This window comes from Dermacentor variabilis, chromosome 11 (assembly GCF_050947875.1).
Source record: "Dermacentor variabilis isolate Ectoservices chromosome 11, ASM5094787v1, whole genome shotgun sequence".
Lineage (NCBI taxonomy): Eukaryota > Metazoa > Arthropoda > Arachnida > Ixodida > Ixodidae > Dermacentor > Dermacentor variabilis.
In genome coordinates, this window is record NC_134578.1 from 80,801,149 (window position 1) to 80,823,541 (window position 22,393).

Here is a 22,393-nt window from a genome sequence, read left to right on the forward strand (position 1 = left end):
TGTCCACGTCAGCACAACCTCATCTTACAAGTACCTCGGGCTTCAAACGACGTCATCCCTTTCTTGGGTAACACATATCGAAAGAATACGTCGCAATGATGCATGCTCACTCGGATATCTACAAAGAAACTTGAAAAACGCATCCCCAGAAGTAATAGAAAGATAGCATACCTGGCATTCGTCTTACCGCAACTCAAATTTGCTTCAGCTGCCTGGCATCCAACTCAAGCTTCCCTAGCCGTATCATTGGAATGCATCTAAAACCGAGCCACCTGCTTTATTACTTCACAATCCTTACGGTTCACTAGTGTCACTTCCTTCAAGCAATCAATAGGTCTGTCAACACTGAAGTCATGCCGCATCATATCACCTCCTTTTTTCCTTCACTCTTTCTCTTACAATGCACACTTAAGCCACCATTGAGAAGATCTCCGCCACACGACGTTCCTGCCGCTCAACAGCCATGACCACTTCCTTTTTCCCTAATGCAATAGTTTTCTGGAATGCAGTCCCTCACCGCTTCGTGACGTGTACTGTCCGCAGGAAATGTCGTGAATACCTAGTGCATCCTTTTCCGTGACTTTCTGTTCCCAGTGTTCACCGTTTAGAATTGAACATAAAGTACTTTTAATAGCCTATCTCTGTCAATCCTTTCACCTGGTCTGTTTCTTTTGGCTTATCTATGCTGTGTTGCTTCTTCGCCTTCGTAGTTTTGGTTCGCTTGTTTCAAGTTGCACCAAATCGGCAAAATGTGGTTGTTCGCTTTGCTTGGATGATTTGACCACTTTTACGTGTGTTTGCATTACCGTCCCCCAAATGTGTAGCGCTTTCGCGCCTTTAAGGTGATAATAAATGAAATCAACTGAATCCATTTCGCAAACTGGCAGTGCCGTAACATGTTTTAATTTTTAGCATAGGTTTGATGATAGCAGGATGTCTTGCCGAGTTAATTTGCTTTATTTAGGGATGTGCGCGGGCGCCTTCGTTGAGTTACATCATTTTTTCTTTGACTTTAGCGCTCGTTCCAGAAGAACATCGGTCCATATTCACACCCTATGTCGTACACATCAATCGTTCTGTTACAATGCTTCTTGTAATATTCTGTGCAGTTTTCTGACGGCCCGTGCCAAAGTGCCTTGTTTCGGACGTAGAGTTGACAGCCTGAAAAAAAATCATAACGCCAAATAAAAGGCATGTCAATGAGGGCTAAGTAATCGCTTATACTTTGCTATCGTGGCCTATGTTTATTCCCCCAAATAATATGGTGGGTAGAGACAGAATCTTTCAAGCCCAAAGCATCAATTATATTTTCAGTTGGAAAGGCATGAGGATATTCCTTTATTTATACGCATCTATTGCCACCTGCTTATTGTGCCCGCTCTCACGTCAAATGCACCTGCTGTATCGAAAACTTCGTGGGTGCTGTAGCCAAGTAGCTACCGAGACAATCGGGCAACAGTACAGGATACGGTCGAGTGACACCAATACCTGCATACTTTATTGCATTTTTCAATAGATCCATTTCCTTTTCAGTCACTTTCACCCGTCCTCCCTTGCTCAAACACCGTCTCGCAATGGTTATGGCAGGTATCGTCCACACGCCCGCTATACAGGCGACAAGAACTGGGGAATGGACAATCAGGTGCATCGGTGCCAAATACAGGTTGGGTACAGGTGACTGTCCTAGAGCCGAGGAATGCTGCATGAGCTACTGGCGGCATCCTTTCGTGTCAACAGCGTCAACACTACTTTCGTGTCAACTGTGTTGCGTCGCGCTGTTAACGCGCACGCCATGCCTATCCTGTAAGTGCAGGGTGCGCGGAGTGAAAGTAAGGGAAAATGTTCAACCTAGATAACGATTACTTTTTCGAGACAAAATAGGTCCTGAATGCTACAAAGTTTTCCTGGAGCTTAGCACTCTCCCAGATGGTGTCGATTCAGTGCCGAGGAATCTCACATTGGACTTATTTTAAATTTTAACTGCATTGCCGTCATAAGTAAAAGCACCAAATATTGGGCCTGACTGAAGACGCGAATAAACATTTACTGTAACTAATGTGCGAAGCTTCATTCTACCGGAAAAGTGTCATTTGCTATGCATCAACCGCGATTTTAGATTTTCCGTAGATATTCTTTGATGGAACATGCTAATAGGTTTACGTACCGAAACCTACCAATAATAAAATATGCAAACGTTATCTCAAAACTCAAAATAATCTACCATGATTAGTTCATTGTTCATGTCATCCACAATACATCGTTAACATTACCACTCGTTATAGCGCTCTTCGGCCAAACCTGGCCCTTGCGCCATAAAATACCACGCATCAACATCATCAAAACTCAAAATAACATTTTTTTAGACACCATGCAGCCCACTAAATACATGTTGAACTAGAAATTCCGACATCATACCTGTCTGAGCGTTCTCTTCCAGCGGTGTTACGAAGAACACGCTGCAATTTCTTTCGGCATACATGAGCTTCATGACTTCGAATGGGGTTGTATCGTTTTCTAAAAAAAACAAAATATTAATATTTCAGCAATTTCTCCCGCTCCGAACTTCTGTACTCCGACAGCAGCAGGCTTTTCTGCGGCACACCCCCATCTACTTAAGTATTGTCGCGGACAAAATTTGTGCACCGTGCCACCAGATAAAACGCTCAATTCAGGGTATAAAAATTAAGACCTGACGTATGTAGTATAATTCTCAAGCGAGAAAATTTATTTGGCCCTTTTCACTTGAAAGTGTCATGCATATGTCTCCATTACTCTGTCACAAGTTTATCATTAGACTGTTTTACACTACCTGCAGGACTAAAGCTTCAACTAGCAATCACACATGTCTCAATGCTGATCTTTTGCAATAAGGCCACGGCGACCGCATTTCGATTGGGGGCTAAATGCGAAAACACCCGTGTACTTAGATTTAGGTGCACGTTAATGAACCCCAGGTGGTCAAAATTTCCAGAGTCCTCCACTACGGCGTGCGTCATAATCAGAAAGTGGTTTTGGCACGTAAAACTCCATAATTCAATCTTTTGCGATAAGTGCATAAATATTAAATACATATTAAGAAATATAAATATACATTTCCTTTCGAAAAGAATCAGGCTAATGAATCCTAGCTGACTTTTGCTCCCGCGGTGCATAAACCTGAAAGGTGAACCAATAATAGTTTGTAATACCAGTTTAAAACTTTTGTGTCACGAATACTGGCACCAGTGTCTTGTGCTATGACGCTGTTTTATCGTCTACAGGCGTGCGCCTATATATTGTTTGCACTGTACACGAGGCACCGACATCAACAAACATGAAAGTATACCGAAGAAAGTACTGTGCTGTACCTATAATTCCTTCGGGCATATGGGATTTAGTGAGGCCACAAAACGAATTTAATTACACTCACTTACCAATAGAAATCAAGTATGTCAGCCTAGGTTCTCCTATCAGTTAGTCAAATGGTGTATTAACACGGATATGTCGCATGTTATCAGTCATTTTGAAGGATATGCTACCAGTTTACTGTAACGCCGTTAGTTCCACGAAATAACCTCTATAATTACAATTTTATTTCCCGGAAACGATAGTTCAATGAAACAGTCTTTGTAATGTTGCAACCTTAGAATCGTTGGTGCGATTTGAGAAACGGTTACAGTTTTTCTTTGTTTTCTTTCTTTTTTAATTCCGCTGTGTTGTTTGTGGCTTTCTTGATAAATTTTTCCTCGCAAACAATTCTGTTATTCATTCATTTTTTTTCCTCTGCTCATTTGGCGCACATTATGCCTTATTCTATTAAACAATTTTCTATATACTGCCTCGCTATAAGCTTCCTGTGATCGCATATTCAAACGTAAATAAATGAACTGCGTCATCATTGAAAATAGATATAAGCTTGGCGCAAATTTTATCCTGCCTATTTGTGCAGTCTACACCTCATCGAACAGAAAATTGATCAGAAGTGTCGTATGAAAATAATCCTTACTTACTTAATTATAAGCTTATGAATGCAAGGAAAACGTGGGAAAGGCGGGAGATGCTAATTGAAGACGATGAACAAAAGGAGAACGAGGTTAAAGCTGGAGCCAGCGTTTGGACAGGTGGACTTATCTTTTTCAAGGCGACATATATGTCCCTCCGCACATTATATATGAAATATTTGCTCCCACTTATACATTGTTGTGGTTTTGCTCATATATTCTTATTAAGAATTGTAGGAAATGCTATAACTCTGTTCTGTTTTTAGGACTGATAAAGAGAACAGATAGCATTCAGCATCCGGGGACCCGGGGAAGCAACCCTGTGCGAAGCATTTTAATTCCTGTCATTGATTTGGATTATTTTGATCAATATTATTCATGAAACGTAAATGGAGTATTACTACAATCAAAAGTGCTGAAGACAAAAATCTTAGAGTGACCTTCTAAGAGGAAACAAATGGTGGTTATTACAATCACGGCAAAGATTAACATCTACAATCGTGCATGGGGCGCTGCCAAATACGCATTAAATTCGGAGCTGCTTTTCGTTGAGCATATTTTAGGTTTCTGTAAAGCGTTAGCAGATGAGAATGCTTGTTTAAGAAAAGTAATTGTGTCTGAGACACTAATGCACGTGTCACGATAGCAGCAATGTCACCACAATGACGGTATTATGACGGTGAGTGCATGACAACTGATTTTTTGTTACACAGTGAAAAAAAGTTACAGCCTCTTCCGTTACGACTTGCATGGGCCAGTCTTGAAGGCAGTACAATGTCGTGTAGCTTCTACGTAGCGTTAACTGCTTCTAATAAAGGACATGGGTGTATGGGTGAAATAATTATATTATGGTGTTTTACATGCTGAAACCGTGACCTCATTTTGAGGCGCGCCATAGTGGTGGACTCCGTATTAATTTTGACGACCTGCGGTTTTATAACCTGCCCCCATTGCACGTTACATGGGCGTTTTCAAATTTCAGCCCCGTAGTAATCCCGCTGCCGCAGCGGGGATTTGATCCCATGACCTCGTGCTATGTAGCGCAACGCCAAAGCCGCTAATCAACTACAGCAACTACGGGCTGAAGCCGAAAGCGATGATGTTGCAGGCGCTGTTTGTCGCTGGCCTTTATACGCAGCGTGCTGCTTTGAAACCTTACGCATGCGAAATACATTGCTAAGTCCGCGGACTACTTGAAATGGGAGTAACCTCCACAGCGAATTATTTCATTTGCATGATTGCATTGAAATATATATTATTATATAGTTCGTCCTAGCCTCGAAAGGTCAAGCCTTCTATTTTTTTTGCGTTTCAGCGTGTTTGTTCTTCTAATGGACCGGCCAAAGTAGACCTGGCCTATTGGTTATGTTTTTCCCTATAATATTATTGTACTTGTTTCTCTCTTTTCGTAGAAAATATAGAGATCAACTATGAACGATAATCGTGATTGACCTCAATAAAATGGGAAGTAAAGAAGGTGTAAAGGGTATCTTACAAGTGGCTCACAAACACTGAGATAAATATCTGGCATCATGTTCTTGTTCAGTATTCACCCGTCAATATTCTTGTCTGCTGTGGAGATTACTTGAGCATACAAGAATTGACCATTATCGCTATATTTATATCAGACATAGCAAATATGTTATGGCGAGCGGAATAGAGCGATTTATTTTGTGCTTTCCAGTTTGGTTCTCAAGGTAAAACAATAACCTTTTCATGTGCGCAGCGTTCAATACTGGTAATCATGCCAGTGAACAACGAGTCATGCATACCAGCGAAAAAGTCAATGCCTAAGACACAATCCGCAGTGCCACCTCAGGGGTCGTCGTATGAGTACCGCACACTTAACCTCCGTGGCACTACGGATTGTACGTCGAATGGCAGAGGAATCAGAAACAAACACAGCTTTCATGCGCATTCTTCAACCAAGCTGACAACAACGCAATGGTGGCATTGTCGCTGGCTCTCATCTGGTGTATGTATTGCCACTCACTTGAAGGGTTGGAAACATTCATGGAACCAAGTCCACCTTGGACATCTTCAAAAAATCTGCCGTGGCGGGGGCCCCTAAACCTACAATGCAATAAAAGAACACGGCATAGGCAGATGAATAATTTTAATGGCAAAGTGAGAGGACAGTACCGTTTGTGGATCAATTCCATTGCTGTCTTTTTTACGCTATTACCAGTCCTCTCTTTAATTTCTGACTCTCACTTTATAATTAAGGCTCTTTCGCATAAGGTATACAGGCAATAAATCTAATGATATTTGTTATACTGGTAGGTAAAGACGGAAAGCAACAATGCAGAATGCTCAGGTGCAATTTCCCAGGTTAGGCTGTCAAACGTCACAACCAACTGGTCCACCTTATCTCCGGGCGTGGGAACGTTTCTTATAAAGTGATGTCGCTTTAAATTCAGCCCGACAACTCATTTTATGCGTTGCTGCATAAATTGCGACAATAAAAATGAAATGCGGCAATGAAATGCGATAGGCATTTTATGCCTATCAAGAAAAATATTGCCTCAGAAATCTACCGCTTCACCAAGACAGCGTTCTGCGTAATATTGTGATCCAGGAGCCCTATAACGTAAAACTATTCCAATATGTTTTTATTCCAATCTACTGACGTCAAGTTTGCGTAACTGCCGACGCAAGCATCGGGCGGTCACCCGCAGGGTTATCTGAAGAGACCAATCAAACGCTATCCTTGTTCATAGGAGGTCACTTTTGTTTGCTTGAAAAACGAATAACATTTCCTACACTGAGCGGCTTGTCTTATCTAATTGGCTCACAAGAGGCGAGGAGCACGCTCAAGTGGAGAAGGATTCGATGGGGCCGAGCCACTGCACTGAAAATCGACAACCGGACGAAGTGGGTTGTACCGGCATATGCGATTGGTCCGTGTTCCCTTACTTAGCTTGTGGTGGCTCGTCGACATTCGCGGCGGCATGCAACGGAAGCTTAAGAATGACGCTAAAACGGATCCTCAGCAAGGAAGAGTTGGCAGAACGAGGCCTTAAACATGCCGAAAGTGCTTCAAAACACTGCACGGCCACGCAGAAAGCTTTATTACAGGCAAATAAACCCATGCTCTCCGACAGGTGCGAGTAGCCAGTGACTGAGCGATCGGCAGCAGTCATCTTTTATTCCTTTCGGAACGGAGCAGCCTGCGGCTATTCAGAAGAAAATTAAGTTTTGTTCGGCATATTAATGCATCTTTGTCGGGTGCACGTCACTTTGACGTAGCGAGTTTTTGCGGTTTTGTGACGTCGCGTGAGAGGCCGGTGAAGTAGGCGCAGTCCGAAAACTTTTGACCAATAGCCGAGGGCTAATGGCGAAGAGGCGTCTAATCAGAAATAACTATTTTCCTTTCGTTCGGTCAAATCATGCATAATCGTTGTCTATGTGTTATATCAGATGGGGAGCTATCGCTATTTTCGTGACGTCGCGTGACAGACAGGTGAAATGGGGGTGGTCCAAAAAAGTTTTTGACTAATTGCGGAGGGCTGATTGCAGAATTGGAATAGAAAAGTTTGGAATAACTTTACGTTATAGCGCCCCAGAAGTGAGATCGAAAATTTGACGATCACTTCCTCGACGCTTAGAGTCATTGTACTGAACTTGGCATACACGCACAATCATCTCTACCACATAGGGTGCAGGTAATTGTACAGATAATACCACACTAATCCTACTGTGATAACTGTGGTACCTTAGAGACAGTGGAGGACATACTACTTGAATGCTCCGCGTACAAGGCGAGATACCCGTTTTTGAGCGACAAATAGAAATGATTTGCCACTATCCCTTGCCGCTACCCAGAATCATAGGTCCGATGCCCGGCCCTTCCAAACAGCGGCGCGTTTTGGATTTGCTGTTCGAATACCTGTCAGAAATTTGTCTATTGTCAGAGCTTTAAAGAGTTGCAGGATTTCATGTACCGGAGCCAAAGTTTACCTGTCATCTCACCTGTAAATATTGTTATCAGGCCCGATTGCACATTTCATATTTATTTCTTTTTCTTTGATTTTTCCATCTCCTCTGGGGACTTTTAATCCCATTCTTCATCCCTATACTTAATAGCATGCCAGCTGAAGTGTACGCGCCGGTTTCTGTTTTTCTGATAAAGACCCTATCTCTCTGTATGTAAAAATAGCAAGGATGCTGTACCTTTAAGCTAATTCTTGTTTTTGGGTGAGGCGGGTCTAGTTCTATAGCTGTTCTATAAAATTATAATTTGTTTTTGCTGTCACTTCTATGCCAAGGCATTGTTTTGCTGCGCTTGTGAGTGTAGATACACCCCTTAATTAGTTGTTCAGTCGAAAGCCTTGAGCGGCTCATGGGTCGAAAATTCCGTTCGTTGTCCCGCATTATCGCAGCAATGACCGTCCGGCGTATCGCACCAAATTTCAAAGGCATTAAAATTGGTGGAAGTCGAACCCACGATCTTTCGTGCTAATTGAGACATATTTAATTAGGATGCAGTTAAGTAAGCCACTCAAGCCCACGACCTTTGGTGGGAGTCGAACACTCGACCTTTGGTGTATATTAAGACACAGTTAATCAGTTCATAGTTATTTAAGGCACTCGAACCCACGACCTCTGGGCGGAGTCAAATCTACAACCTTTGGTGATAATCAAGGGAAGTTAATTAAGCTAAACTTATATTGATATGGAGCTATTGAAGGTACTCGATCCCACGAACTTTGGCGTCAATTAAGGCACAGCTAATTAAGGCAAAGTTAATGGCACTAAACTTCATGGGAGTCGTTGCCATCGCCTTGGGTGTTAATTAACGCGAAGTTAATTAAGGCACGGTTAATGAATCTAGAGTTTAATAAGGCAATCGAACCTACGACCTTTTGGGCTGCAAGCAATAGGAAGTAACAATGCTTTCGGATGAGGATGTCAAGCAATTTAATAAGTATCCCGTAACCTCACAGGCTTTCGCCTTCATCCTCTATAGCGTACGCTACAGTGATTGTCAGCTTTTTCTTATATGACGATGTACAAATCTAGCAAGGTCTCGTGTCGCTGACGAAGTTGTGAAATAATATAATGAGCTGCTATACTTGGTAAAGACATTGCGAAGCAGGGTCGACACGAAACATGGCAAATTCATGGCTTCACCTAGGAAATAAAAATTCCGAGATTGCTCTTTAGCAAGGGGTTACAGAAATAGAAAAAGTTCCTCTGCAAATTTTGTAGAGATAAATTGTAGAAATACCTGAGCGTCAGAAAATAATAAAACGGGTGATAAAAGAATCATCAATAAATATTTGATGGTTGCACACTACCATCTTGAGGTAGAGTAACTAGTGGTCCACAAAAAACCATCCCTGGTTTCACGAACTTTAGCTTACCTTATTATTGGCGCAAAAAGAAATGTCAATTTTCTGTTCTCGTTTTTTTTCTACTGTCCCCTATTGACCACATAAATTCCAAGCTAAATTGCGTCATTCAGGCCAACGAACTGTCCCGCCTCCCTTAAAACCATCGATGTTTTCGAAGGCAAGCAAAATATTATTACGATATTATCGAGCGATGCTCAAAAGACTGGCCGCCACGAGAACGACGACGAAGTTGGTCGCTGCCCTTAGCGCGAGTGAGGGTCGGTCTGGCTGTCTGGCTCCAGTGTAAATAGCCTGTAAAAAGCCTCTTTCGCGTGTGTGTTTTCGCACGTAACATTCTGGTGGAGGTTAGCGATCCCCGTCATCGGCACGGAACTGCGAAGTGGTCAGCAAATCGAGCTTGTCACCACGCCTGCCGGTGACGAGTCTGCCTCTGCAACGGCTTCGGCTTGTCCGACTGCTCCGATCATCACGGTTGCCCCACATCGCAACCCTGATGTGTTGTCTGGCCTGGAGGGACAGGACGTTGACGAATGGATCAAGCTGTATGAACATGCGAGTACTAATAACAGGTGGGACCCAACTATTGCGCTCGCCAATGTCATGTTTTATCTCGGCGGCACCCAAGGCGTGTGGCACCAAACGCATGAAGATGAAATAACCAGTTGGGAGAGTTTCACAGAAAAGCTACGGGAACTGTTCGGCGACCCCTGTGGGCGGAAGGTTGCCGCGAGAAAGGCTCTTGCGTCTCGTGTTCAGTCATCTACAGAGCCGTACGTTTCATACATCCTCGGCGTCTTGGTTCTATGCCGCAAAGCTGACGATCATATGTTCGAAGCAGATAAAGAGGCACATGTGCTAAAAGGCATCGCCGACGTCGCTTTCAATTTGCTTGTTTTCGGCAACGTCTCGACTATATCGACGCCATTGTAAAAGAATGCCGTTGCCTTGAACAAGCTAAGAGCCGCCGTATCACCACACCAAATCACGCGGCTACCCAACACTGCTGCTGCATCGACCTGTGAAGGTCGACCGCGTCAGACCACCACCTGCGACGACGTCACCCGTATTGTTCGCTGCGAACTCGAGGCCGCCTGTTCATCAGCATTCTCCGCGACGCCTCCCAATCCACCAGCAACCCACATTTCGATGATTCAGGCAGTCGACAGAAAAGAATTTGAGAACATGGGTCTGAACTCCGTGTGTTCCACGTCTCAGCCCAGCGTTCCCCAGTTGTCTAGCGGCCCTCCTCGTCCCCGACAGCCCTTTTCTGCCACATCGCGCCCCAAACCGTCCGAGTGGCGTACCCCTGATGGCAGACAAATCTGCTTCCACTGCAGTCGCATCGGCCACATTCTCGGACATACGCCGCCGCTTAATTCCGCACATTAGTTCCCTATACCACCCGCGATGAACGTACTGCCGCTGATGCTCCTGCTCCGAACCTTCGGTACAGCCGCTCGCCCTCACCTCGACGCCATCAGTCTCGTTCGCCGCAACCCCGTCGCTTCCCTTCGTCGCCTATCGCCTCCCAGATCCAGCCCGAAAACTAGGCACTGCAGCTTATGGCGGTAAAGCTACGTTGTCGACCCTGCCCTGAAATCCTCTGCTCACGTTACCTACGAAGCAAAACCTTCTTGACGTTGACGTTGACGGCTATCCTATCACGGCACTCATCGATACAGGAGCACATCTTTCTATTGTGAGTGTTGCCTTCCGACGACGACTGAAGAAGCTTCTCACCCTAGTGTCGGCACGCGTCGTCCGCGTTGCGGATGGCTGTACTGTGCCTATCATCGGCATGTGTGTGGCACGTGTCAGCATCGCCGACCGACCGACTCCTGTCCTCTTCACTGTAATTGCTCATTGCCCCCATGACCTCATTCTCGGCCTCGATTTTCTCTCCGCGCATTCTGCTCTTATTGAGTGCTCTTCCAGTACCCTTAGACTTGAGTTGCCGATTCTCGCAGAACCTTCTGCCGCACCCCAATGCCGCTTACGCTTTACCGGCTTTCTTCTCCTGCCGCCAAAATCAATAGCCCATACTAAGCTGTTGTCTTCCCCACCAGTTCCTACAATTCCTGTAGTTTTAGGTTTCGTGTTGAAACGAAGAATGCTTTTAAAACACTCTCAGGTAGTCTGGATACAGTGCGTTAAAATCCCTACCGCACAGGCGAGTAATCGGAACTGATTTTCGCCGACATCGCAGACGCTTCAAGGATTAGTTGTCACGCAGAGAGAACCTAATCTTTTGAAGGCTGTGCTTACAGTCTTTCCTAAGCGTGCAAGCACTATGCAGACAACGATGCGGAGCCCTGAAGAACCCCTTAATCATAAAGCAATCACATGGGCATAGATGGCGAAACAAACCTCTCTGGAAAGTGCCAGCCCGTCATCATCAAGCTTTATTCTTTAAAGTTCATTGATGGTCTATCTTATTCACGAAGCATGCTGAAGGCTTTTTAGACTGTGGTCTAAATATTCACATGCGTGTATTGCCTCTCCTTTTGCCGTTGACCAATCTTTCACCTGCTAACCACTGTTAACGCTAGATGAAAGGCACTCCTGTGTTTATCAATTTCTCGATTGTTGTAGCCCATTCCATCTAGACTCCATGCTGTCCCAGTACCTACAAGTCAGATTGCATATGCGACTGGAAAAGTGTTTTACATTCTGGAAGACGTGCAAGCACCAGCTGTTACCCAGGAATCATACGTGAGTCTTGTATAAGTAGCCGCCGCGACTGATCCGTCGATCACATTTCGACGATTGACGTCATTATCGCTGTCACTATCGCTTTGCCCGAATGTTACTTGCTTTCATGGGTACAGGCCCGACGAATAACTAGTTACTTTTGTGAAACGCCATTTGGTGCAGTCTGTCGTCACCGTCTCGACAAAGTGACAATATGGCTTTCGTTGTAAGACAATGGATTTCAGCAAGACGCATTTTGACTATACAGTAAGGCCACTGATTAGCGGTTTTATATCCGACATATATAATTTATACAAATGTATTACTATCCCTGTCTTCTATATACGTCCTCACAGTTGAGGTTTATTTCTTGCCCAAACATTCACCTCGTGCGGCCTACAAGAAGGAAACTAACAGTCCAACGCTGTCACAGCACTTACATCATCCTACTGACATAGTCTCAGCCATCGAATAGAGCGGTAGGCGTTCAATCTTTGAAAGGAATAATAAAAGCAGCATACGCGCGTGACCAACACGTAGATAGAGTATTGACTTCCAGTTGATTTCATTATAACACTAATTGGACAATTTACACTTCACATAGTCGACGAGGTATCGCATTCGTGTGAGCGTGTGTACATAGGTCAAACCGACCGATGCCTGAACAATCACCTGCGAATGCATGCAAACAAGACATTCAGTCTAAAGAATATCAAAAATCGGCCTTGCACTTTGCTGCCTGTGGATGTCCACCACTTCCTGACCTGACGTTCGTATTTGTTGACTGTGAATGTTTAAAAACAGAGTGTTAATACCACCAAGTTGGGAACTTGGGGTAAGTAAACTCGGTTGGATGTCCACCGCTCTGCGTGCCTTCCCCACTCGTTCCATTTTTAGCACTGTTGCCTTCAAACATATGGCCTGGCCGACTAGCTCGGGTTCAGACCTCTGTGGCAGGCGCTAAGTTTTTGACCCTTTTTGCTAGATGTAGGCAGGTGTGGCTACATACCGAGTCAGAGGTTACCCTGCGACTACGTCTGACAGCCGCCCTTGAACAAATGCCTTGTGCTACTGTACATCATTCCGACACATCGCATCGTGCGAAAGCAACCTGCATTTTGTTTCGGGGCGGTAAAATGAGTTCCCGCCGGAAATACGTACCCCAAAGCTATTTTTTTCATGTCGTAGGCAGTTTATTTTAGGCAACCAAGAACTTCCCTCGCATTGAGTTGATTAAGCAGGCAATCTCAGTGGCACTATTAAAATAGCTGAGCGGCCACAGGCAGCAAGTTGCCCGGCTCAAGAGTGCCGGTCTGTTGCCATGAGCAGATCGCAGTCGTATTGGTGACAGCTCCACATCCTCCCAATTTGTGTGGCGGCGTGTCCAGTCACCAAGTATGACTGAAATGGTATAGTCAGCACATCTTCACAGCAGCACCAGATCACCGCTGAGTCACCCACGTCACAGGAAATAATAATAGGCCTGTCGTCACAGCAGTTCACCTTTTGCAATTTCTTGCTATTTTTATTTCATTCACTACAGAACTAAACCTTGCATGGATGCAGGTTTAGTTTGCATTGCTCTATTGTGAGCCATGGTGGCACTTACATAAACGCCTTCTTTTTAAGGTCTTCTTTCTACATTACCTATGCAGACTGGATTCATGCGAGTTGGACCTATTTGGGGGCTCAACATTACGAGCTACAAAAATATCGGAGACACTGAAGAATATCTTGTGAGCGAAGATTTCTGTTATGACTGAACTGCTTGTTTTACTTCATGAGAATAACATATATTCCTACTTACCACTTGTTCGCTTTGATTGACGTTCGCCAGTAGTAGTAGTCGTCCTGGGTAATATTACGCTTTTTTAAAAATATGCATTCTTCTTTCACAGTTTTATTTGAAGTCGTGCCTTCTCGCAGAGTCACATCGTTCGAGTAGTTTTGCTGATACAACCATAATTTCTGAGTTGTGTTGAAAACCTGCACGCGAATGAAACAAACAACATCAACCGAACGGCTAAATACGGCGTAGGATTTAGCTTTTGCTGCAAAAGTAAGGTTTTACCATTCCATAACATAATAAACAAAATCACGTTCCATGATGTTCCTGTTGCTTTTCTGGGTGACCAAAAACATGCCAACTACATGCCAAATTGACGAGAGAACTTCAACCGCATAACTGCACTAAAACCTGTTCTTTACAAAAGCTTGCCTTATATTACGTTTTCTTTTTCTATTTGTTCATATGGCACCTAGAGGATGTACATTTTCTGTCGTGCAGTGCTCCTCTATTGATGGCGCAGCCACTCCTACAGGGAAACGATGGCTGAAATCGCCCGGTAGCAGCTCAGTGGCAGTGCTGTTCCACACAGTTTTTCAGTTTTTTCTCTTCTTCATCGCCGCTAATTACAGTAGCATACCGACTTCATTGGTTGCAAGATCACGTACTGAAATCCCGTGTCCAAAAGTATGGTCGATTCGCAAAACAAGAGGAATACGATACGGCAAAGATGCTCGACGCAGATCATTTGACGGCGCGCGCACTATTGAGGCTGTGAGAACATTCGTCAAATTATTCATAACATCACCTTACTGTTAAAGAACGCCGCCTTACGAATCTCAAGTCGAAAAAAAAATATCGCATCCTTCAAGCATAAGCGGAGTTATGCGTATTTATCTCATGGATCAGCCGCTCTCCCTCTCTACTTTTCGTCTACGCAAGGGCGCTGGAAACTACGCAGCAGAAATGGCAAGGCGGTAAGCCTCCACCCGTCAATTGGGCATCTCACAGCCAAGAGAGCTCGTCACAGCATCCGGTGATTGCCGCAGCATCTACGCTGCACCGCACACCGCTGACATCTCGAACGCCAAGCAGCTACGCGCTGCTGTCGTGTGTATACTGGCAGTGCAAAGGTGAAATATTTTGCGGTCTTTTTGAGATCGCAGACATACGTATTCTTTCTTCCTTTATTTACTCCAAAATATTAATACTAGTATTACTGAGAATGCAGTCGCGACCACAAAATCAGCCAATAGCGCTTCGAGCGCTTTGCTCCGACGACATTGCGAAAATGAGAGAAAGCGATTTTTTGGCGTTTTTCTGCGACATTGTAAATTCGCTGCAGCACCCAGTGCAACAATGCTTGCCTCAAATGTTTGCAGGAGCCTCGTCTATAGATTAGCGGGATTTTTTTTTTTTTACAATGTGCATGAAGGGTTTCAAGCCCCCTCCGCTGACCTTTCTCGGTAATTCCTTTCCGAGTCAAACCAGTTTTTTTTGTGTCCACCTGCTCGTTTTGAGGGTCCGATGCCAAAGATAGTGCTGTCTGAAAATATCTGCCAAAGGGGCGACTGGGTATGTGCCACTCGGTATGTGCCCTTGGGAAATTGCGTACGTGTCACATTCTGTCAACTGTATTACGATGCCTAACTGTCACCTAGTATTGGTGAATGTGCCGTTGGGTCCACTTCGTATGTGCCCTGGGACGACCGGGTATCTACGCAGTATGCGTCTGTCTTAGAGGAAACTCTCTCACGCCAACTTGTCTGTTTCACTTGTGTGCATGGATAGTGGGTGGATGCCACTTTTCAGGTAACCTCTTTGACACCAAATCGGCCTCCCAGTTTGCACGTGGGCGCGCCCGCTTCGTGAAGACTGACGATCTGCAGGACTTGAATAAAGTTTTACCATAACAGACCAAATCGGATATATTCTACTCCGTCCACTGGACAGGTGTCACTGGGTACGTGGCACAGGAACATGTGCCCTTGAGGCCGCTGGGGTCACACCACTGGCCTCTTGGTATATGCCACTGGATTGAGTGCCAACGATTACTGGGCATCTGCCACTGCCGCTAGCTATGTGCGGATCTTCAAGCGTTTCACGCCAACGTGCGTATGTGCCACTGAGTTTGGGCATAGCCAGTGGGTATGGGCCGCTATTCGATGAACATTGTTGACCCCGTCATGGGTACGTGCCACTGGGTATGTGCTATTGGGTGTGTGTGATGGGATACGTGCCATTGGGGCCGCTTGCACCTGCAACTTGGTATGCGCCCCTGACACAACTGTGTGTGTGTAATTGGGTTTGTGGAACTGGGGCCACTGGGCATGTTTCATTATGTGCCATTTTGGCCACAGGGTATGAGCCTCAGAGCGACAGGACATCTGCAAAGGGGTATGCACTGCTCTTCAAAAAGCCTCGTTGTTCGAAACTTGGTTATGTACCACTCTGCGTCTGCATACCTAGTGAGTATGACACCCTTTTTAATTGTACTGTTTCAACCCAACTTGGGTATGTGCCGCTACGGCAAGTTGGTATGCGTCCGCTGCTGAATGAGTCCTTTTGTTTCCGACTTGGGTCTATGGGCATCACAAGCACTACAGACAACACTTACGTTGTACGTGCCCTCATCGCTTAGTGGTTATGGTGTTGAACTGCTAAGGAGGAGCTCCCGGGATCAAATCCTTGCCATGACGGCCGCATTTCGATGGCGGGAAAATGCGAAAACATACGTTTGCTTAGATTTGGGTGCAGGCAAGAAATTTTGACCACCTGGGCTGCCCAGGTGATCCAAATTTCTGGAATCTCGCACAACGGCATGCCTCATAATAAGATCGTGGTTATGGCACGCAAAACCCCATAATTTAAATTTTTCACTACGTAGTGATGGCAACGTAGTGCTTCGGATACGTAGGTGTCTGCTCTAGTGCAGTCTTCTTTGATTACTAAAACGCCCATCATTGAATCGTGCTTCCTCCGTTGTGAACCTGTTATATCCTTCGATATTTAAAATACAGTATTGGAATTATGTGGGCAATAAGCAATACAATCGTATTGCATTTATCGCGAGATACTATCGTATCTCGCGATTGGTGACCTGCCACCCTCCCTGACATCGTTCAGCACTTAGAGATGTTAAGTTGGAACTCTAAATCAATGATTTGCGGTCGGTCAGAACTACTTGTAGTCCCTGTCATACGACAGTTGTCGTCCTTTGATAACACTCATTCATCGATGATATAGAGAGCCCGAAGCAGAGCTGCTTTCTGTGTTAACAAAAGGCATTTTAAAGTATAGGTCAGGACACCTTCATATAACATGGCACGCTGCGAAAGGTTCACCGCAATTCCACCGGTCGGGTACAATTGAACGCATGGGTCCTTTCAAGTCAGACCCCTGCGCAGCGAAAAGCCGTCTATGACACTGTGCTGCTGTACCTGCTCAGGACTATGATAAGATTAATGTAGCTATCCTTCTGGATTCATTCGAGATTTCGCTTTTGATTTATTTTATTATGCGTTTTTATTACTCTCCGTCATACCACAAGGGCTATAAATGCCTAAGTATATTTAAATATGTTTCGTACGCGTCCTTGCACTCAGCACCCATCACTTTCCTTCCCTTCACAAGCATCATACAGCGCCTTCACCCTCGTTACATGGCAGCGTCGGCGTCTCCCAGTGTGCGTCAGCCCCATTTCTTGTCTAAATTGTGGCATAGCTTCCGAACAGTGCAATGCGGTAAAGGAAACATTGCGCGAGATTTTGCGTTGTATTGGACGATAATAACCGCAGCTATGCACGTCGTTGCTGAATAGGGTTTAAGTACCCGCTTAACTTAGATTCCAACAATGCCGTCGAATCCGCCTAGCTTTTCTGTTACCGAGAAATATGGTGTACATAAAAACGGTCGTCAACGCTTTCAACAGCAGGAACTATCCCTGGCTTCTGCAGAATCTCACAAAATATTTCGACAGTATAAAATTCTTCGAAGCTGAATTGCTATGACACCGCACTCCTTAGATCAATGTTGCGGGTTGCATCCTAACGAAGGGGGCATCTATTAGATATTACATAAATACTAAGCTGCTGGTGTACTCAGATGTATGTGCATGGTAAAAAACCTCGGGCGGTAAAAGAATGTTCACGGCTGTTCGGCTATGGCGTGCTATATAATCAGCCTTTTCACATAGAGAAAAAAAAACTTCATTGAACAATAATCGTATCATTAATTTGGAAAAAATAAGTTGGCCCTGACCTAGCGAATGCTTGCTAGGTAGTACATCTATTTCAGATGCGTATTGTTCAACCACCGTGGGTACTTCAGGAAACTCCACTTGTTATATCTGAGGTGAATTACGTATAATTTCTGCGCTATGTGGTACACCTATAGACAGTATCCTGTTAGACGAGAAAAACTGCGAAACCAAGCAGCAAACCTTAACGGAAGCAATTACCCTCCATACGGCAGGAGGTACCGACAGATAAGGCAGGGCCGACCAGAAAAGTCCACCACTGGGAATTGATATGTCGAGCTGGCCTATCCAGACGTAATTTGGCTAAAGAAATAGAGGCAGGGCTTTTCTGATTCGGACTCGTATATATATATATATATATATATATATATATATATATATATATATATATATATATATATATATATATATATATATATATATATATATATATATATTGTAGTGTCCACGAGGCACTGCACTTATTGTGAGAATAAAAAAATTACAAAATAATCCGAGGACACTCACGCACTTAGGACTTACGAGTTCTGAACATGAAAGCATCATTCGGCAATTGAACACCGTTGTGCGGTTTTTGAGTTTGCGCTGCCAGTGATGCACTCTAGCGCTACGGGCTCCGAAATCGAGCAAGCAGCAGCAGTCTGCGCGTCCAACGCCGCATGCCACTGACGTCCTGCGCAAAGAGACGCCGAGGAAGCAGCAGCGGCCACCAAAGCCAGCAGGCGCGCGCAGCAGCATAGTCCAGTAGGGGTGAGAGGGAGAGGGAGAGAGATGTGGACCGCGCGCCGCCTTCCTAAAGTGAGAGCGAGGGTGGCGTGGTGCCGAGGCGACAAACTCTCGTCTCACGCTACACCTGCCGCGCTGCTCAGCCAGAAGGTGTTCCCTTTCACCGGCTTTGCTCTGTCGAGGCACGTTTCTGACGTGGCGTCGCAGCCAATGCGAATTTATCAGCCGTTTCGCTGCTACAAACCGACTGGCGCATGTTTGTCGCTCAATGGGCCATTTGGCACTTTCGCCTCAAAAACCTAACTTTGGATACGGTAAGTAAGCAACCTGGCGCTCTATAACCTAAAACTATTACAATGTGTTTTTATTCCAATCTCCTGAGGTCAAACTTGCCTAACCGCCGACGCAAGCATCGGGCGGTAACCCGCAGTGTTGTCTGAACAGACCAATCAAACGCTCTCATCGTTGATAGGAAGTCACTTTTGTTTGTTTGAAAAACAAATAACATTGCCTACACTGAGCGGCTTGTCTTATCTAATTGGCTGACAAGAGGCAAGGAGCACGCTCATGTTGAAAGGTATTTGATGGGGCCGAGACACTGCAGTGAAAATTGATAACCGCACGAAGAGGGTGTTGCCGGCATCTGCGCTTGGTCCACTTTCCCTTATTTAGCTTGCAGTGGCTAATTGAAAATCACGGTGGCATGCAACGGAAGCTTAAGAATGAGGCTAAACCGGATTCTCAGCAAAGAAGAGTTGGCAGAACGAGGTCGTAAACATGCCGAAAGTGCTCGAAAATGTTACACGGTAACGAAGAATGTTTTATTAAACGCAAATAAACCCATGCTCTCCAGCCGGTGCGCATAGCCAGTGCCTGACCGATGGGCGGCAGCCATCTTTTATTCCTTTCGGAACGGGGCAGCCTGCAGCTATTCAGAAGAAAGTTCAGTTTTGTTCAGCATATTAATGCATCTTTAACGCATACACGTCACTTTGACGCGGTGAGATTTTGCGGTATTGTGACATCGCGTGGAAGGCAGGTGAAGTGGGTGCAGCCCGAAATCTTTTGACCAATAGGCGAGTGCTAATGGCGAAAAGGCGGGGAATCCGAAATAACCATTTTTCTTTGGTTCGGTCAAATCATGAATGATCGGTGTGTACAAGTCACATTAGTTGGTAGCGATCGCAGTTTTCGTGACATCGCGTGACAGACAAGTGAAGTGGAGGTGGTCCAAAAAATTTTTCACCAATCGCGTAGGGCTGATTGCAGAATTTTAACATAAAAGTTTGGAATAGTTTTACGTTATAGCGCCCCAGCTCTGAAAAGAAGTTTCACAGGTGCCAGCGCAACCTTCTGGAATTCGACTTTGGTCTTCAGATCGCTTGGTTAATTATTTTTCCCACGAGTCAGTTCATTTGTTTCTTCAAAACTGTAGCGATATAGTGCTATAGCACCAGAGTAATATAAGCCTTCCAATTTCCAGAGCTCCACGGCTCAGCCTCTTCACATTCCCGCGGCTCTTTGCTTACTGAGCTGTTCCCATATTGGGCTGCATACATTTAATTATTTCATTATTGACTGATTCATTGAATACCTAAGTAAAGCATTCATTCGTTATTTCATTCACTCATGTACTCATTCATTCGGGAACTGTAACGTACTGAAGAAATTATGGGGCTATGCGAAATACAGTGAAGTACTCCGGACTAGGTTTGACCTCCTGCGCTCGTTCACTTGCTCCTACGTGTTAGCACACGAGCGTTTTTGCCATACGCTTCATTGAAATGCGGCCAGTCGCCACCGAGACCAGCGAGCCTCGTGCCCGGTAGCAGAGCGCATCATTTACTAGCGTTCAGGTCCTGAAGTTCTGGAAGATATAACAGGGAGCTCGTCATGAGATAGTGTCGTATATGCGACATATAGGGTTTCTGCCAAATGGCATGAATGTTGTGCCAACACGCATTTTTGTTTTCGTTTCTAAGAATTGTCACTTTCTACATCAAACGAAAGGCGAGGGATGTATCATCGCAGAACGTTTCTTTCGTGTGCATTATATGTACATGTGATTGGACACAGCCGCCATGTAGGACTTTTTCGGCACTTTTTTCGCGGTACAATCAACTGGAAGCACATAAAAATGTGTCGGCTTACCTCTACAATACGGAGGCCTGTACGGTTGGCAGCCTCCCCTCCTCTGGCAAGTTTACCCTCGGCGTTCGCTATCACACATAGTGATGCTGCTGCAATGCTAATATATGCTTTCAACAAGAACATCTCTACGACGCAGCGCTTCCTCGTCGAATGATCGGTGCGTATCAGAGAATGCTTATATCAGTGTAGCTCTATGCGCACGTACATGAATTAAATGTCATTGCTAAAACAAAAAGCCAAAGCTGACAATTAACCCCACTCCTAACGCCACATTATCTGCTTTTCTCATTTTTTTTATTTTTCAGTGACCTTTACTGACTATAAGCCACGCTTATGAACTGGAGTAATCATTTTTTTTTTAAGTCTTGGTAATATGTGTAAAAACAAGTTTCAGGCACTTCAGGCGTTTCGGTCAATCATGAGGTCATCAGTTCTTTTTTTCTTCTTTTTTCTTTAAGACCACCCCTACAGTATTTAGTCCCAAACATTCACGGATGCTTATTTCCATTATTGATTTTCTGTGCAATTCTTGAATCGAATTCAGTGCACCCTAGTGTTCAATTTCCGAATGATGCATCATGGTAATTTTGCAGTACCAACGCTCTTTAATTACTTTGTTGAATTTCTGTAACCCACTATGGCGGTTTAGTTGCTATGATGTTGCACTCGTAAATATATATATAATAAATATATTTCGCCTGTATATATAAACTTATTTATATATAGGGGCGATTTAATGAACCGCAGATAGTCAAAAGCTACGTACTCCCCAAGGAATTTTGTTGGCTCGTGTACTGCCAGCTGTTCTTACATATCACCTCGTATGTCTTTCAGCTCGGTGAGTTGCCACACAGTTTCAACACGTTTTGAAGTAACCACAGTGTGAACACATTTGTTCACGCTGCATGTCAAATTGGCCGATTCACTGGCTTGATTCGCTTGATCTTTCTTTCTTAACACACGCTTACGGTGTCTCATAGTGTAAGAGCAATTAGGGTGTTAACACTCGCCGATAGCCACCGCGGAGAGCGCGCCCAGATAGCGTTCACAGCTGCACTCTTGGTGGGTACTCAGGACGCATCACACCGCTGCTGACACGGTCGACGCCTGTACTGCACAGCGGCTAAACGTAGCCTCTGAAATTCCACGGCCGCGCTTTTCAATAAGTTGAACCAGCTTCATCTCGGAGAGAACTACTTGACTTACGCATGGAAATGGCGGTATTGGCTTTCTATCACATTCTGAGGTGCCTTATGCGTATTTTCGCTGACCCCGATTTAATGAAAGATTCCTCCGTAGCCTATCACGCCCACACTGTCGATGGCAATACGATTAGTATAACAAGCAATGCGCTGATGTCACCTTTATTTAGAATCTGTAGTAATGATTCTCAAACTTCCACTGACTCGGCAATATGCGACATACGCTGTCTGCTGTGTCGTCC

At 44.7% G+C, this 22,393-nt stretch overlaps 1 protein-coding gene across 1 annotated transcript; it reads right to left on the reverse strand.

Moving 5' to 3' along the window:
* Positions 1 to 996: 996 nt before the first annotated feature.
* On the reverse strand, positions 997 to 21,072 carry LOC142563350 (uncharacterized). Its single transcript, XM_075673912.1, has 5 exons — positions 20,950 to 21,072; positions 13,836 to 14,014; positions 5,974 to 6,053; positions 2,416 to 2,514; positions 997 to 1,161 (listed from the first exon to the last, which is right to left on the reverse strand). The coding sequence occupies exons 1-5, from the start codon at positions 21,070 to 21,072 to the stop codon at positions 1,013 to 1,015; spliced, it is 630 nt and encodes a 209-aa protein (XP_075530027.1). The 3' UTR covers positions 997 to 1,012.
* Between the last annotated feature and the right edge of the window lie 1,321 nt (positions 21,073 to 22,393).